The sequence below is a fragment of the Trachurus trachurus genome (genome assembly GCF_905171665.1).
Source record: "Trachurus trachurus genome assembly, chromosome: 6".
Taxonomy (NCBI): domain Eukaryota; kingdom Metazoa; phylum Chordata; class Actinopteri; order Carangiformes; family Carangidae; genus Trachurus; species Trachurus trachurus.
This window is the reverse complement of record NC_139897.1, coordinates 26,268,288-26,287,331: the sequence shown is the minus strand read 5'-3', so window position 1 is coordinate 26,287,331 and position 19,044 is coordinate 26,268,288. Positions and strand designations below refer to the sequence as shown.

Sequence of the window (19,044 nt, the reverse complement as noted above, 5' to 3'; positions counted from 1 at the left end):
GGAAACGAGAAACTATGGTTGATTTATCACACAATGAGCCGATGGGACTTTAAAAAAAAAAAATTATTTACTTTTTTATTTTGAAACAATCTGCGTTTTGGTACAAAATGGTAGAAAAGTTTATGATCAAGTAGATAAATAGCAGTTGGGAGAAGGAGGTACATTTTTTTGGTCTGGTCAATATTTCTGTTAATGTGAATGTGAACAGTTAAGAAATAATCTCCAAAAGGCATTACGTTACAGATGACAGATTCCCTTTATATTTTAAACAATATACTATATACTTTTTTATTTTCAACTTTGGAAAGGAAAAGGCTGGACAGCAAAGGTTTGGGCCCCCTGCATAGTTGTAGCTAGTAGCCCCCCCTTTAGAAACTACCACAGCGTGTAAACAGTAAATATCTTGTCTGATACCTTGGTCAAAGTTATCTGAGAGCTCAAGTCTCCTGGGTTTCCCATTCCTTTGCAGGCTGCTGCTTTGTTTCCCCTTTTCACTCTAAAATTGTAGAAAGCAAAAAATAATACACTGATATCGCTTAAAATATGAGTGTTTCATGTTTAACTTTATGCCTTTTGGAGATCATTTCAGCTTCTACTTGTTGAACTGTTCACATTAACAGAGATTTTGACCACGGGTGCCCAAATTGTTGCGTGATGCCGCTGTACTGTATGTTTTCCCAGAGGTTTCCATCTACACTGTCCCTGAGGATTCTCCATTGTAGTCTTCATCGTCTGAGCCCGTGTCCGTACGGCGGCTGGGATCCTGTGGAGTCCTCTGGTCCACGTCACTCTGGTGGGACAGGGCTCTGCTGCTGGACCGCTGCACATCTGGATCAGTGACATTCAGGTTCACTAAAACACAGAATAAAAAAAACAACTATGAAATAAAGTTCATTAGTATCATCGAGCACTGATCCACAGCTACAGTTCAGAAAACACAGGAATTTAAACTGTTTCAGATTTTTTTGACTTGTTAAAAGCAGCAGAAACTATGGAAGCCCTGAAGGCATGGGGATTTTTTTTTTTTTGCAAATTAGTTAAATTTGTTTTTTTCAGTAAAAGCAGTGCAAGCTAAATCTTTTTTAACTAGGATATTTTTTCTTTTTCATCTCTTAAACCAGTGCACTAAAAGGCAAAGTAGTATAAAATCACCCAGGGGAGTTAAATGCAGATGAAAAAGAAAATCAAAAACGTATCTCATAAAAAAAACTTGTTCTTTACAGACAAATACAAAAACAAGAAACATATTCTCCTACAGCGTATCCAATGCATCAGACATCGCTTTACTTTTATTTCACTGTCATTAGTTCCACATGTGTCTGAGAGCTGCTGCTGCCAGCGTGTGCAATAAAAATTAAAGAGCCAATAATAATAATAATACCAACGCGTTACTAAATTGCAACAGATCCACATAATCACATCCATTCATCCACGAGACTGAAACAGTCTTATTACAATGAACATCATTGTTATATCATATGTGTTGCATGATCTCACTATCACTACACATACACACATATTTAACCCTCTTTTTTAAATAAATACATTTATATGATATATTTGAAATTATATATACAATCTAATTGATATAACTTTTGAATTTTTCCTATTGTAGAGCCAATAACGTTTCACTAGAGGGCGCTGTGCATCACAAACCTCTGTATTTGATACTGTGTCAGTTCCTGATCAAACATTATATTAAAGTTTGGTGGTCAGTGAATCAGTGCTTATATCAGTTAGTTACATGTTTTACAGATGACTCCTGACTAGAAAATGATTTACAGTACGTCAAAAACTACAAGCAACAACTAATTACTGTTATAATTAAGAATTCAATGCACCATGGTCACAACAAGTTAGTGCAGTGGTGGCTGATCTGTTATGAGCTCATAAATGAAATCTTGGCAGCCGTGAAGCAGCTGATCACAAATTGTTCTAACGAGTCATAATAACGGTGGTTTTATGATATGCAGTGTGTTTATTTATGTACAGTACGCTGTGAAGTGAATATGAGGATGATAAACAACATGTCTCCGGGGCTGCATGAGGAATTAAGAGGGAAATAAAACCGTATTTAGAGGAAACACATGAGCCACAACACTGAGCGAGCGTCTAGCTGCATCATGTGATATCCCTCTGTGTCTGTGCTGCTGCTGCTGCTGCTGCTGCTGCTGCTGGACGTCCAGTGGGTGTCTAGTTCACTGGCAGTTCGACAGGCCGGTAAAACACAAAACTGTGGAGCAAAAGAGTGAGCGTAGTAGTCACGGCAGTTTCCTCGACTACACAAGAGACACAGGAAGAGAGAAAGAGCCTAAACAAAAGCAGCACGACGGCCCCGAGGGAGCTGGGTGTGGCGAGGGTGGACCCTAGAGAGACAGAAAGAGAGACAGAGAGAGAGAAAGAGAGTGCAGAAAGGAAGAAATCAGATGAAAAAAAAAGAAAAAGAAAAGAAAAAAGTATAAAGCGTTGGGAGAAAAGCCGACTTTCAGATGCGACGGCATGATAAATTCACAGTGTCATGAAAAAATACCGCCGCGCTGCTTCTGTTCTGTTGGAAAACTCAGCAGCCGACTCTGTACTACTGTCTGTAACCCAGTTCGATTCCTAATTAAAGACACACAGATTAATAATAAATCAGAGTGGAGGAACAGTAGAAGAGGAGCAGGACGGACACGACAGACAGAGGGAAAAGCCTCTGAAGGAAAACGCAGCAGCTGCAGCCACCTGTTCCTCCGCCTGTTGAAAGATTCAGTCTCTGTCGAGCGGAGATGTTTCTGCTGTTCTGTGGTGTAGAGATGTAGACGCAGGGGAGAGGGTGAGGCTTACACGCATATCATTACATTTCAATAGATGAAGCTGATAACGGATTCTCTGAGCCAGAAATGACTAGAAAATTGGGAATCGGCGTAACCAGAGCTGTTATTGTTTCACTGTGAAGGAGGAAACTGAACATTAAAATCTGACATAAACAACAATATCGTGTGTGGAACAGCTTGCTTTCAATATTTAGATTCTTGTTTCTCAGAAAACACTGAGAAAAAGTCAAAAAGGAGAGAAAAATATCATGTGGATTAAAAAAAACTGACAGAATATGTTTTATATTTGATGTATAACAAATTCAATGTGTTAAAATCAATCTTTGTGCGTTAAGGAGCGTGTGTGTGTGTCTGTGTGTGTCATTCCTCTGTTAGTATATTGTTGAAGGCTTCTCACGCCTCACTCAGTCGTAACTCTGGTGTTAAATGTCTCATCGATGCTCTAAATGCCACTTCAAGCTGCTTTGTTTGGCTCCTAACGCTCACTGGAGTAGGTACGGTGGCCCTGAGGGCTCAGTGCAAAGCAACAAACACAACAGACAAACCGTGTGTGGGCTGCAAATACACACAACACAACACAACATTAAGTGTTTCCAGGGGAAATTAAAAAGTAATGCACTTGTTGTACTGATGGTTTTATTTAATTTATTTAGGTATTTTATTGTTTAACTGCCTTTATTTCATTAAATTATTTTTATTAACGTCATCCACCCTGTTATTGCCTCGTGTACTTGTATAATTTATACTTTTACTTCCACTATAAATGGACGAGAGAAGGCACAGTGTGTGTATGGGGACAGTCGTGAGCTACATCATTTTGGTTTGGACGGTGGTTTGTTTTCCTTCCTGTTTTGATATCTTTGTGAATACAGAGAGCACTTGTATGTTGTTTATGTTTTAATTAGATAAATAAGATTAATAAAATCTATTAAATAATAAATAAAAATAAGTGATGCCTGCTGAAGGTTGTTGGTTAATGTCCAATTGTGGCTATCAAAAACACTGAAGAACAATAATAAAGATAACACAAGGCTAAAATACTAAGAGAACGTATTGACCGAACAGACCCCGGTTGTGTGATGCGATGCGTTGCCGTTCAGCTGTCAGATCACCATGGTTACGTCTCCAGGCTCCTCGCTGAGCGTCTGGACCAGCTCTGTCCTCATCACGGTGCAGGTCTAGAGGGAAAAAAAAGGAGAATTCAGCAGCTGTACAGTATGTTTTTATGTTTGGGTCATGGTTTCTCTTTTGTATCTTTGTTTTAGCTTCAACGTGGTCGTGGTGGTTTGATGTTTTCAGCTCGTTGGGTGGAGTTTCCTGTCTCTATAAACGTCTTAAACTTTTATTTTTCAACCAAAGCTTTTATCTATCTATCCATCCATCCATCCATCTATCTATTAGTCCATCAATGTGTCTATATTTATCCATCCATTCTCCATCCACCACTGTATAAATCCATCTCCATCCATCTACAAACACACACACACACACAGCTGTATGTTTTTATGTTTGGGTCAGGGTTTCTCTTTTTTATCTTTGTTTTAGCTTCAACGTAGTCGTGGTAGTTTGATGTTTTTAGCTCGTTGGGTGGAAGTGATTAGTTCGTATGTCACACTGCTCACTATCCCTATTGTTTCCTGTCTCTATAAACTTTTTTTTTCTTTTTAATTTTCAACCAAAGCTTTTATCTGTTTGAATTTTTACTTTTTTTTTTTTTTTTTTTACTGTTTTAGCATTTTTTGTTTGTTTTCACCTTTTTGTGAAGCACTTTCTGTCTTGCTGTCTGTCCATCCACCCATCCGTCCATCCATCCGTCCGTCCATCCATCCATCCATCCATCCATCCATCCATCCATCTATCTATCTATCTATCTATCTATCTATCTATCTATCTATCTATCTATCTATCTATCTATCTATCTATCTATCTATCCATCCATCCATCCACACACACACACACACTCTGCTGTACCTGCTCTGCTGATGAACGTCACTGTGGCTCTGAATCCTCTGTGTGCGACGCTGTCGTCTGTGGAGAAGTGAAGCACCATGACGCTGTGGTAGGACAGGACGGGAGGAGGGACGCTGCTGCCGCACAACACCGCTACAACACAACAACACAACATCAACATTAACATCAATATCAATATCAACACAACACAACATCAACACAACAACTCTCATTTCAGACGGAAACACTTTATTTTGTGGCTTAGAGAGGAAGACAAGTTGAATGCAATTTAAAGCAGAAGTAAGCGATATTTTTGTGTTAATATAAGTCTTAAATAGTTATATCTTCCGACAGCAATCACTTATATAGAGTGTTTGGTCTGAAACACGGGTCTGTCAGTCACTCTGCTCTGCTCTGAGCCGAGGAGAAAACATTTATCGTATCCTACAGTTTTTATCCAATGAGGAGAGAGAACGGCATGAAGGGCTGTGTGTGCAGCCAAGGGATGCGCCTGAATGTGGTGACGTAGGGACGAGGACCAATAGATCCATGACGAGGGGCGGGGGCTGCTAACTCCATCGGCTGACAAGACGTTATGGTGCGTTCAAGGCAGCCCGTAACTCGTGTTTTTCCGACCTGTGAAGTCGTACCAGTTCGATCTGGTACGAGTTCACGGGTCGGAAGTTACGAGTGGCCGTTATAGTGACTTTCACAGGTAAAACAGGTCGGAAAAACACGAGTGGGTTGCCTGGAACGCTACAAAGTCGTAAGTCGTGACTTGAAGCTGTAATTTACGGTTTCAAAAGCCTGCCTCGAACGCAGCATTACCCAAAACGACCGGATCGCTTACTTCTGCTTTAATGAGTTTCTTTGGAAATATCTTTTAGAGTAAGGAAACCAAACGGTCTAATAGTGCTCTCAAATAATGTATGTGAGAGATCAACATTTCAGTTGTTGAGTGATCAAGACTCCAGGGAGAGTAGCTGCTGGAAGGCCCAGCAGCTAATGGGAGTCTTTAATAAACATAAACACACACACAACTACACTTACTATAATGGATTGAGATATGAATGAATGATTTTTTAGTGGACTTTGTTATGGAAATGTGTGTAATTTGACTTGTTGGATCAGGTATCTGACGTCTATTCTATGTGATTTGACATTTGTTTTGTCATGAAAATGTTTTTAAACTGACTTGTTGTATCAGATAACATAATACATAATAGATATCAGTTATCTATATCAAATTTTGGTAATACTTTGTATTACGCGGACCCCAGGAAGAGAAGCTACCGCCTTTTTTATTGAGTATTACCACTGTTACTGTTATTTATTTATTTGTATCTATTCATACATTAATTTATTATTTTGTTTCTTTATTTACCCTCTTTTTCTCTTCCCTTGACAACCCATCTTTTTCTTTTGTTTTTCTTTTGTTTGTCTTTAATTTACTTTTAGCTATGTGTCCATCTGCTGGGGCTAGGTGCCGGAGGGATGGGGGCGTGGGGTTGGTATCTGTTCTGGGGTATGTTGAATTTATATCTGTAATTAGAACACTATTGTTTTTCCAATATGTAAAATTCAGACTGTTAAAAAAAAAAAGAAAGAAAGAATTTTGAAAATCCAGCCGTCGTACCGATCTCCTCCGTCTGCTCCACGTCGCCCAGGACGGAGAGGGAGTCGTACAAACATCCGTCCGACTCCTCCAGCTCCACATCAGAGAACTCCAGCTGAAACACAAACCACCACTGTCAGCCTCCGACCACTCCACTCTACTCTACTTAAGGTGGAAAGGTTTAAGGTGGAAAGTTTCAGTGTGTCACCTTAACAACGTGACCCTGTGGAGCGTAGACGACCCACCGGACAACACAGTCGTTACTGTAGGATTGTGGGTAGTTTGGGCTGTGGACGACAGTCTGGTTTTCCACCAGGACGAGTGTCCCACATCCTGATTACACACACACACACACACACACACACACACACACACACACACACACACACACACACACACACACACACACACACACACAACAGAAGACAAACCAGTTTAACACAGATACACAAACTTGTGCACACTAGGGGAATAAAAGACTCATTAATAGCGGCTGAGTTCATCCTCTCTACTGCCGCTAAGTACATATCAGAGTGTGTGTCTGTGTGTGTGTGTGTGTGTGTGCGTGTGTGTGTGTGTGTGTACAGTAAGTGTGTGTGTCTTGTGCAGCTCATTATTGTGTCATGGGACATCTGCCTCGGTTGCTACGAGATCCACAACAGACACAACAGTTGGTGACACTGTGTCTGTACAGCATCAAGTGTGTCTGTGTGTTTCATGTATATACACAGTATAGTATATAGACACTGTATTTGTGTGTGTCTGTGTTGTGTGTTGTGTGTTGTGTGTGTGTGTGTGTTTCCCACCAGGATCAGAGAGTCCCTGGACGACACGGTGCTTAACGACAAAGCCACTTCCCGTCGTGCTAATGTCAGAGGAGAAGAGGAGTGTTGCATTCTGGGAATGAATTAGCAGCGCCGGGTGGCGAACGACACTTCCACAGAATATTCCTGTAAAAACAAGGACGACAATAAACTGTTGTTGTTATTTAGTGTTTAGGTTTTAATCTGTTCCTGAATCGTAGGTTGTTGTTGTTTAGTGGCTCATTGTGACACATAGAGATGTTTTTTAAGGCAACATCTCAAATTAAGGACAGAAATTATGACATAAACAAACAAATATATATATAAAAAAAACAATTTAATGCCAATATAAATGCAAAATAAATTCAATCTGGTAATGAAAAATGCTATGTTTGGTTTTTCATTTATTTATTTATATATTTCTTTTATTACATCTCTGCTTTTGATTATTTCTTTGCTTCTGTGTCTGTATGGTGATAAGTTATGTGGTCCATATAGCCAGTGAAATGTCCTCTGGGAACAAAATAATTCAGTGTGTGTGTGTGTGTGTGTGTGTGTGTGTGTGTGTGTGTGTGTGTGTGTGTGTGTGTGTGTGTGTGTGTGTGTGTGTGTGTGTGTGTGTGTGTGTGTGTGTGTGTGTCTCACCAACAGGCCTGTGGGTTCCTGCTGACACAGTGAGTCGATCGAAGCGACAGTGAGAATCGTTCTCCAGATCAAAGTGGTCAAACTCCAGGAGAAGACTAAAACCTGGAGGAACACTGATACGCCACACACACAACCTGAAGACACACATGGACACACATGGAGTAAAAAACAGAGATTATGGAGTAAAAAAAATGAATTTATTTAAAGGTCCCAGTCCCACATTGTAAAATTTCCATGTTTTTCAATTATTGATCAGCTCTTGGTTCTATATTAATACTGTGAAAGTATCAAAGCCTCAGTCCACAGAGAAACACACACAGCCTAAATTCAGAAACTGAGCCTTTAAAAGCCAGCCATTAGGACTTCCTGTCACTTTGTGATGTCACTACAAAGCAGTCACCCTAAGCCCCGCCCCCTCACCACCTGGATCTGCCATCTAACACTTGCAGGATTTGGTTTCTCTAAGTGTTTTACTTCAAAATCCACTCTTTTTTTATTGACTCACTCAGATAAGAGTCACCCAATCAGAAGAGAGGCTCAGAGCTTCCTCTCTTCTGATTGGCTCAGAGAGAGAAGCCTGAGAGAGGAGGAGATGCAAAACAACACTGAGTTGGTTTCAACCGTTTCTCATGGATCAAAATTTCAGATAAAAGTGTAAACTATGGAGACAGTATTAATGGTGATCAGTGTGAATGCTGTTTTTATGGTGTTTAACTGCAGATAAAATAAAAATTTTAACTTGACTTGACTCACTCATTGTTTCCATAGCGATCACTGGAGAGGGCGGGGTTTCTGATGACTCCCTCACTGTCAGTAACAGGTCCATCTCTCACACTGCAGAGTCCTAACACACACACAGTGCAGCGTACATCAAAGAGTCATGTGCACAGGATGAAATATAGATGAATTCGAGTTGCTGTGATGAAAGAAAAACAACTCACCCGATACGGTCATTCCCTGCTGCTGCTGCTGCTGCTGCTGATCAGCTAAAGAAAACAAACAGATGAAGAGGAAAATATTAACAAGAAATAAAACTTTTATTCACCAATATATAAAATATTCTGTACGTACAGTGCATTCAGAAAGTATTCATACCCCTTCTTCGCCTTTGTGCTAGTCAGTTTCTGTGAGCACTGTATTATCCAAACAAAATCTGATCATGTCATTTGTTTCATAAACTACTCGGCTAAAAACCAACAATCAAACCATCAGCGCCTCGTGGAGCCTCATAATGACTTCCCACCAACAATCCTCTTGGCTCATTTAATGATAAAGCTTTATCTTTCTCACCCTCTCTCAGCTTCCGTTTGATCCAGGGCAGCAGCAGCCTGACATCAGTGAAAACCCCTGGAGATCCTCGTTTGGTCGGAGAGCGGCTGCTGTTGTTCCCCCAGCTCCGACCACATCCCTTACCCCAGGAAGTCACGCCCAGCGCCACCCAGTGACCTCGGCCTGACCCCGCTGGACACATGAGAGGACCCCCAGAGTCGCCCTGCAGGGAGGACGAAGGGAACGACAAACTAAATGGGCTGAACTGGGCTTTATTTAAACTAAATGTATGTGATTTGTCTGTAACGCTTTAATTCACAGGCCGCTAATTACAGTACACGAAAATGTCAAGAAACAGCCAAGAAATAACAATTAATTGCATAACAATGTCACATAGCCAAGAAATAACAATTAATTGGGTAGTAATGTCAAAAAATAACAATTAATTGCATAGTAATGTCAAGAAATAGCCAAGAAACAACAATTAATTGGGTAGTAATGTCAAGAAATAGCCAAGAAATAACAATTAATTGCATAGCAATGTCAAATAGCCAAGAAATAACAATTAATTGGGTAGGAATGTCAAAAAATAACAATTAATTGCATAGTAATGTCAAGAAATAGCCAAGAAACAACAATTAATTGGGTAGTAATGTCAAGAAATAGCCAAGAAATAACAATTAATTGCATAGTAATGTGAGGTTTTTCATAAAGGCAAAAGATTACACATGCTTTTCATGCTTTGAATCTTTTGGGAAAGACCAGAATTTTTCTCCACCAAGTCCATGCAATTCACTTTATGCACAGCTACACTACTTCCTGAAATAAGCCAGCTCGTTTAATTCCTGATTTACATTATTGGACCAATTGATTAATCCAGGTGTGTCTGAGTAGTCACAGTGGTCAGACACACCTGGATTAATCAGTTGGTCCAATAATGTAAAACAGGAATTAAACGAGCTGTCTTATTTCAGGAAGTAGTGTAGCTGTGCATAAAGTGAATTGACCGTTATTTCTGGGCTATTTCTAGACATTATGACACAATTAATTGTTATTTCTTGGCTATTTCTTGACATTAGTGGCCTTTAAATTAAAGGGTTACCACTTTGTCTACCTGGCAGGCGTCTCTCCCTCCTCTCTCCGGACCGGCACACAGGACCGTCATGGCCGCCGCCGGAGCTCGGGCCGGTCCTGGGTTCAGAGCTGAGCCTTTGACCATCTGGAGGACGTATTTACACTTGGCTGGCTCCACCAGGTCCAACCGGACCTCTCTCAGTACCGCAGGAAGACGGCCTTCTACACAACAACATGAGACGCTGAGGTCGACTTTAACAACATCTGGTCTGGTGGTGGGAAAACTATCAATCAATCAATCAATCAATCAAACACATTTTATTTATATAGCACAGTTCAAATCAATTGAGAGCAATTTAAAGTGCTTTACAGTTTGAACAATATAAAGCAATAACACATAAGAGGTAAAATCAAGACTTGGAGAGTTATGCACAGGAAGGATCAAGAATAAAAAGAGAAATAATCAGTGAGGTAACAATAAAAGGAATAAAAACACACAGCAGTCATATATGAAAGGGACAAGATCAAGAATAAAAGATAACAATGATCAATCATTAAAAACAATATAATACAACAAATACAGATAAAAAGTTTCCGTGCAACTACTTACTTTCCTTTATCCTGCCCCATCCTCCCACGATGCAACTGGTTTGAGGAAGGATTTTCTCATCAGGCACAGGTAGACACACTGGCTGGACATAGACACCTGTAGTTAAAGTTAAATATGACTTAATAAAATGTGACGAGTGTTAACATGTCATCAAAATTTGATTAAACTAATCATCAGAAGTGAAACCTGCCCAGTCGGACGTCTCCATCCAGCTCCACCAGAGCTAAGTCGTAGATCATAGGTGAAGCATGATTGTACTTCTCGTGCACCGACACCGACTTGACACGAAAGACCTGCTCCTCTTCATCGTCCACTCTGCGATCGAACTCTCCCACGGCCACTCGCACACCGCTGAGAAACTCTCTGCACAGAGGAGGAGGAGGAGGAGGAGGAGGAGGAGGAGGAGGAGGAGGAGGAGGAGGAGGAGAGTACAATCGACTCAGTTCAACCTGGAAATATTCATACAATCATTAATTCAAGTGGATGAGAACAGCACTTGGAGACTGATGTGAAGCAGTGTGCGGCCGTCATGATCCAGCGGCCGGTCAGGATGGCTCCTCCACAGAAATGAGAGCCCTTCAGCCGGAGAGAAACCTGAGCGTAGAGAGTTAAAGGTGTTAATTCATACTGCATATATGAGTTAATTCACTAGAAAATACATTTACAGTGTTTATACTTATGAATAATTATTGTTTACATATTTACAAGTATTAATTTTTATATCTGACCCCTTAAAAACAGTCATAATAACTTCTTGAGTCTATTGCTGTAGTTTTTCTTCTTATTCACCCTTATTCTAAGTCCCTCTGGCCTCTGATTGGTGCGTTAGGGACACACGTGACTCAGAAACAGGAAGTGTGGAGAAAAGTAAAGGTAAAGGTGCTGCCAATTAGGTTTCTCTGACCCCACCTGGCTGTTAATCTTAATAATTAGTAATAATTAGTGACCAAATGACTCTATAATGACTAATATTGAACTCTCAGGGCACCGTACACAGCTGAGGTCAGTCACAAGAGATTGTGTTCAGACGAGACCAAGTGATGCTATCGTGCTAAAGTGTGAAGCTAGAGTAGTCATCCCATGCTGATAGGTGAACAGGGGAACTGAAAATTACAGTAAGGTATACAAAGGTATAGAGTCACACTATTTAGAAATAGCTTATCTGGAAAAAGACCAGCGGGCCAAGTGTTCGGTATTGGGTGAGGCAAATGCTGACAACTTTTCCTTAGGAGAGAGTGACGTACATGCGAAAAGGAAGGCAGGATATGTTTGAAAAGATATGGGAACTGTTTAATGTGTTGTTAATGGTATTGATCTAGCTAATGACAATGAAGAGGAATAAGTAGTCAATTACGTAAACTCCATAACAGGAATAATGAGTTCAAATATCCCCAATTACATTAGGTCATTAAAATATGCACAAAATGTTTTATGGCTGAGAAGTAGAGGTTTGTGATGTGTATTGTTGGTTTGTAATTTGTGTTCCGTTAACAGCACTTGTACCACAGCAGGTGGCTTTGTTAATGAGGCACAGGTCTATAATTTGATATATCCATATTCATATAAATACAAGTGTATGTAAGAAAATGTTAATAAAATATATTTGTTGTATTATTGTATTGACCTCATTTGCTGTTGTAGGTCATACATCAGCAGAAACGAGAGACTTTTGCACATCCAGTTAAAAGTTCTTTGTAGTTGCTTTAAGCTAAAACATCTTGCATAGTTCCTCTTTAATACACTGCAACATTGTCATGCAGTTAAATGTCTGAGTGCAGACAGTAAATAAATTGATAAAACACCGGTGGTGATGATTCAGCAGGAAATCTTACTTCACACACTGTCAGTCTTTTTTTCATGTGGTTGCACAGGAAGCAACTGTTACCACCGGCAGCAGGAGAAACTGTGGTTAAGTTTGCATGATATGAAGTGATAAGCTTAAAGAAACCAAACCTTCAGCAGCAGCAGAAAATGCAAATTAAACAGTATCACTGTCTGTGTTATGAAACACATTAGATTAGACTATACTGACTGACCAGCCATGGGTGTGATCCATATGAGGCCTCGGACCCTCCGACCACCCTCAGAGACTGAACCACGGGGCTCCACGCATGAGGAACGCCACACTTTGACCCTGATGAGATGAAAACGTCACATTGTTCAGTGTTGCATCATCTATTAAAGGGACATTGTGTAACTTCTCCTGTTATCTATCACGAAAATCGATTATTTCATTCAAAAGTAGCCTATGTTTTTCAATCATCAGTAATCACCCCCATCAACAAACTGAAGTGTTCCGATAAGCTCTGAATTTGCCGTTCACTGATGCTGCATTCACGTGCAGTCGGGCAGACGGCCGTCGGTAACAAACCAGATGTCATTTTAGTCACAGAAGTCGAGAGAAAGCTGGTAAAACGTGGGTCAGGTAAACAATACAACATATTGTCACTTGTATTGTTTTGCCTCGACCACTTGTAGAGGCTTGTTTATGCCATTACATGCAGTGGCTGTCGTCTGTCTGCCGTCTGCCCTCTGCCCAATTTCGCGTGAATGCAGCATGAAAAATACGATTGAGTTGCTTGCGATATACAACCGCAACGCTAGATGGGAGTAATTCCTACACAATGCACCTTTAAAGTGCAGTAAGGTTGCATCACTTACCTGTCTGAGCAGCTTGGATGACGGTGTTCATACAAAAACAGAGAGAGAGCAAAGCGGCAGTGGTCCTCATCCCTGGTGCACACAACAAGAACAAAAACAAAAACAACACCGGGTGCTACTGCGGAGACAAAATGTTTTTTAAAAAAAGGACCCCGAAGATCCTGATGTAGTGGTGAGTTCGGTTCAAACCAAACGTCACAGCAAAATGAAGTGCAGGATCTGAAAGCTCAGAGCTCTCAAGGTCGACTGTGGCGTTGTGGTGTTTCTGCAACAAAGACACAAACATCCCCACTGCCGCTGTAAAACAACAGTCATAAAAACGCAGACAAAGAGAGGCCGCACACACACTGACGCAGATGCAGATCAAGAGAGAGGGAAGATTAAAATCAACTTTAGATTATAATGGTTGCATATTTATCTTCAAGGACTTTTAGGTTTCATTCATAAGGTTTAGCTACAGCAATAAAAGCTCAAGAGTGAAAACCACTACACCAGAAACTAAACGATCGGTGACCTTTGAGGTAAAGTTTTATGGAGAGGACGACGCAGCTCCACATTCACTTTGCAACAACTGAACGATGTGAAGAAGAATGAGTCAGATCTGTGGCCGGAGCCGATATGACCTCACACATTAGAAAAACTGCAGCTTCTGCGTGTGTGAAGCACAGGAGGTTGGTGTTCAGATTAGGAGAATATAACAATCAGTAAATTCAGTGTGCGACTGTGCGGTGAGTTTGTGTTTCCTGTTCTGACACTGGCAGAGAAACAGATAAGATCCTGCAGCTATGAACACACACAACACAGTAGGTGTGGTGGTGTTTATGGGTGTGATGGATATGACAGCGCAGATAAAGTTAGAAAAACTCTCAAAAATTCTTGAACATGAAGTGGTTTCTCTTCCTCATTAAACCCGGACCAAAACCACCTGCATGACCTGGTATCATTCGTTGTAAATGACAATAACAATTTTTCTTAAAGGGATAGTTCAACATTTTGGCAAATTGGTCCATTGCAATAATCCCTATAGTTTTAAGAGTAGGTTCGTTACCTTTGATTGTCGGTGCGAGCTATTTTTAGAAGGGCGGAGCAGAGCCGCGAGCTGCTCAGAGCTATGCAACGGAGGCTTATGGGATTTCTTGGTTTCCCTCATCCTCAACTCATCAAATACACAATCCAACAACTCCAAAACACTCTTGTGGACAAGTTGTGACCTGCACATTCACCACGCTATGAGATAATAGCAGAACGTTACGAGACAGAGTTGTTTTAGAGGTAAATTCATGCAAAAGCACTGATGTGCGTTCCCATCGGGAACAGTTTTTCAGCAAGCAGTCTCTGAATTTACCTCTAAAACAACTCTGTATCGTAACGTTCTGTTATTATCTCATGGCGTGGTGAATGTGCAGGTCACAACTTGTCCACCAGAGCGTTTTGGAGTTGTTGCCTATTTGATGAGTTTGATGAGGGAAACCAAGAAATCCCATTAGCCTCCATAGCGTAGCTCTGAGCAGCTCGCGGCTCTGCTCCACCGTTCTAAAAATAGCTTGCACTGACAATTAAAGGTAACAAACCTACTGCTATGACTATAGGGATTATGGCTTGTTGGTATGTATTTGAGCCTGGGGAGTTAGTTCATTATAGTTTGTGGTGAAACAGCAGGTGAGGAGGCGGAGCTCCAGGTGACCGGACCCTGATCCACTGATGATGATGTAAAATAATATCATCAGGTGCAGCTGTGAGTGTGTGTGTTGTAAATCTGCTCTCTGTTCGCTGACATATGAACATTATGGTCTGTACAAGAGTGTGTATGAGAGTGTGTGTGTTTTCTGCCTCGGGGGCTCCCGCTCTAAGCCCGCTAAGCCCCTGGGTTCCTGTTTATGCAGCCCAGTGGCCCCGGCCCCGCTGGGTGTGCACGGCTGGTTGTGGCTCAGCGCTTGGCACGGTTGCCGGGCCACAGTTGCCATGCGGCTGTTGCCAGGTGTTACAGGGGAGGAGGAGGAGGAGGGTCAAGGGAGGGTTTCCCATCACTGTAGGATTGTGTTCAGAGTCTAATAGCCCATAAAACAAACAGACAGTGGTCAGAATGAGTACATATTATAGGATACAAAACCAAAACTTTGATTTAACATTCGATTCATTTTGTTTTTGTGGCTCATTAAATTGAGTTTTTTTTTTTTTAACACAACAGATCAACAGTCTCCCTGCTGTTCCACTTCAGTTTTAAGTTAACGCACTCCAACTCCAAAGTGAGAAACTTCTTCTTCCTCTTTCACGGTCGCTGAAACGAAAAACCCTCTCCTCTCCTCTCCAGAGTGAAACTGAACCCAGACACAATCTCCAGCGTCACTTTGCTTGGCAACCGAGCGAGGCAAGCAAGGACAACACGGCAGTTTAGTGCAGCAGTAATCATGTTACCTGCCCCTCTGTGGTGTCGCCTGATTCAGATCCACCACAGCCTTTACAGAATATGATAAAACTACAAAAACAGGTTAAAGGAGAAAAAAACAAAGCGAACACCTTCAGGGTTAAAACTGAGCCACCCAGATCGAGGACAACAGGGGGCCGATCCTCTCCATTCATAGAGTCGAGTATAATCCTGAATGGCAGCGTTAAATCTTAATGGAGCTGTTCAATAGCGCTCCACTTTAATCTGGCTACCAGGGACGACGGCGTGCGTGAAAGTGGAGGGACGGATATGTTACGCACCACAGGAAACAGGTCAACTGGACGGACGGACGGATCGAGACCCGAATCGATTTACCTGTTTAACGTGACAAAAAATAAATGAATTAATTAATAAAAATCAAACATGAGAAACAGAGGGAGGGGATTAAACACCGTTTATTCCTTCTTTTTGGTTTACAAACAAAAGGCACCATTGATTTGTTGGTTCAATTTTTTTTTCTTCCTCTTTTGGAGATTTACATTGACACTGATGTGTGTGTTTGTGTGTGTATGTTGCAACGACTCCTGTTCTACACACACTTTCTTTTAAAAAGATCGACGCTCTGTGTTTGTGTGTCTGTCGGCCACGAAAACACAAGCAAATGTAAAGTTTGAGCCCTGAAAACAAGAAGCTGAAAACAAATAAAAGAAAGAAGAAAAGACACAACTCCTACTAGACACACAGATCTGAAACATCCAGGAGAACATGTAACATTTCTACTTCATGAAAAAATAAAACAGTGCAATAACACAAGATTAAAGCAACAAAACATTTTAAATAACCGTAATAAGAACAAAAATAAAGCATATATTTCCTACAAAAAGCCTGATGGGGAATAAAAGAAAGAAAGAAAACCAGTTTAAGTGCCAAATCCCTAAAAAAACTAAGCCAGAAGGACTTTAGGTCACGTCACCTATGATTTATTTTTCCGTTTGTGCTCAAAACTGGTTTGAAATGGGGTAAAAGAAAAGGGTGATGTCACAAAATCTGTATCCACCAATCAGGACCAATCGATCAAACCACACCTGACAAGTCCTGATCTTAAAAACAAACAGGAAACAAAGAAAAGCAGATTAGCTGCATTTTTTTGCGCTTCGCCATCGTCATTGAATAGTGTGGGAAATAAAGTTTTCCATGTCTGAAACTGGAGCCAGAAGAAGGTTTTTAGATGTTTTAGCACGAAAAACAGGAAATAACTCTCTCGTCCGAAATCCACCGGAGCAGCTTGTTCACTTCTTTCAAAAACCCAAGTGTTAACAACACGTAGTGCATCAACATCTGGATAAGATAAGGATACAGGACCAGGCTTCCTCTTAACACGTTTCCCCACTCTTTATGCTAAAAAATTTCCAAAATCTCAAACTTTGACTTCAACGCTCACTGATTGTTGCAAATTTTGTGATTTATATCTGAATATTACACATTTTCAGGGGTTTTTAACATGTTTTTATTGAGGGTTTATTAATCCGAGCAGAGCTAATGCTGATGTTGCGTTTGTGTGTAATGCCCCGTTGGGTTTGACCACTCATTGGTAGATTCAGTAGTTCCTGACATGAGAACACGTAGAAGAACCCGTTCATCCAAATTTTACAAGCCATTGTTTTGTTTTTTTGTATTTTTGGTCTTTCCCCCACCAAACACACAACAACCATACACTCCCACAAAAAATACAGACCTAGACACTCACACCGCCACGAGGAAAAATGGATTCAAACAGCAGGAATTTGTCGCACAGCCCTCACATGAACACACACACACTTTTGCTTAATATTTAAAAAAAAAAAAAAGTACAGGCATTTATGATATTGTTAATTAGTTTGAGGAAGATTCAAGCTGTGTAACAAAACATCAGGCTGTGTCATTCTCCTACATTCAGAGAGAGAGGAAAAAAAAGAAAGTACATGTACATTTACAGCAACACACATACACTGCACTTATCTTTACATATTGACCTTTTTGTTTTTTTCTTAATGTTTTATTTACAGCAGCTGAAGTCGGTTTGTTAAGCTTTGTGTCAGTAAAATAGCCACGCAATGTCATCAGCACAAAAATACATCGTTATACTTTGTCGTCTACCTAAATAGAGCTGTACACAAAATAATTAGAAAACATAGATCTGATTGCTCTTTTCACATTTGTTAGAATATCGACAAAAAGTTCAGGCACGTTTCTCGCTTGCACACGTCTTTGTGTTTATTTATTCATTCTTTTTTTATTTCCCCACCTCCACTGACGACATGATCCCATGGAAATCGGCTCATGCTGTGAGAAGAAGTCAAAGCCACATTCATTATTATTTTTATGACTCCTCGATGACATTCAGACGGTAAAACAGAGGCGAGTCATTAAAGTCGCTGCAGCCTGAGACGCATGCACAACAACACAACCAGATATCAGCCACACACTGCTGGGGGGAAAAAAACAAAAAAAACTGAAGACTGAAAACAGCATCGAGAGGCGATTTCTACAGAAACTCAACGTCTGATGTGAAAAGTGAAGTTTATGATCTAAAAAAAAAAAAAAAAGGCAAAAATAAGAAACGATGAAGGCAACCGATGATGAATCCTGCAACAATCACAGGCGTGAAGATGAACCAGAAAATGACAACAGACGTATCGAAGCCCTTCACAACCACGCTGGGTTTTATGTTCGGCTCATTACTCTGCTCTTCATGTAGCTTTATCACATCTGTTGTAACTTGTAAAAAAAAATGTTACCCAGTGATGACACTAAAGTAGATCTGCGTGAAACGTGATGAATGATCTCCCTCTCCTCTCAACTCTCAACCTGTCTCATCCTCTGCTGAGCTACGAGTCTGTTATAGCTAAGAGGTAATTTGGCAAAAACAAAATCTCTTCAAAGATTGTCACAAATGACTTTCAGACACAACAATGATTGAAAAAAGAAAAAGGAAACCGTAGAAGACGAAGAAGCAGCTTGATTTTGATATTTTTTTTACAGATCTGCTGATGCAAGAAGAACCTGGGAGGCACCGGCCGAAGCCGTCGTGTTACAATCTACATTGTGCTTGGTTGAATTTACTGTAGGGAACCGGCTCTGTCTTTGCCAAGTGGGACCAACGAAGGCCGATGACAACTCTGGAGAGAGGTGTGAGGGAGTGAGCTCCAACAGCAACAACAACAAGGTTTAGCTTT

General features: G+C 40.8%; 1 protein-coding gene across 1 annotated transcript; it reads right to left on the bottom strand.

The window, feature by feature from the left end:
• Positions 1 to 691: 691 nt before the first annotated feature.
• LOC310987897 (ovochymase-2) lies at positions 692 to 13,729 on the bottom strand (the record flags this gene model as incomplete). The annotated part of the gene is made up of 16 exons (XM_083974366.1): positions 692 to 852; positions 3,938 to 3,994; positions 4,788 to 4,919; positions 6,403 to 6,496; positions 6,590 to 6,682; positions 7,834 to 7,963; positions 8,583 to 8,673; positions 8,771 to 8,804; positions 9,163 to 9,321; positions 10,213 to 10,394; positions 10,783 to 10,878; positions 10,973 to 11,145; positions 11,279 to 11,376; positions 12,819 to 12,916; positions 13,444 to 13,515; positions 13,633 to 13,729. The coding sequence occupies 16 exons, from the start codon at positions 13,727 to 13,729 to the stop codon at positions 692 to 694; spliced, it is 1,767 nt and encodes a 588-aa protein (XP_083830492.1).
• Positions 13,730 to 19,044: the final 5,315 nt, after the last annotated feature.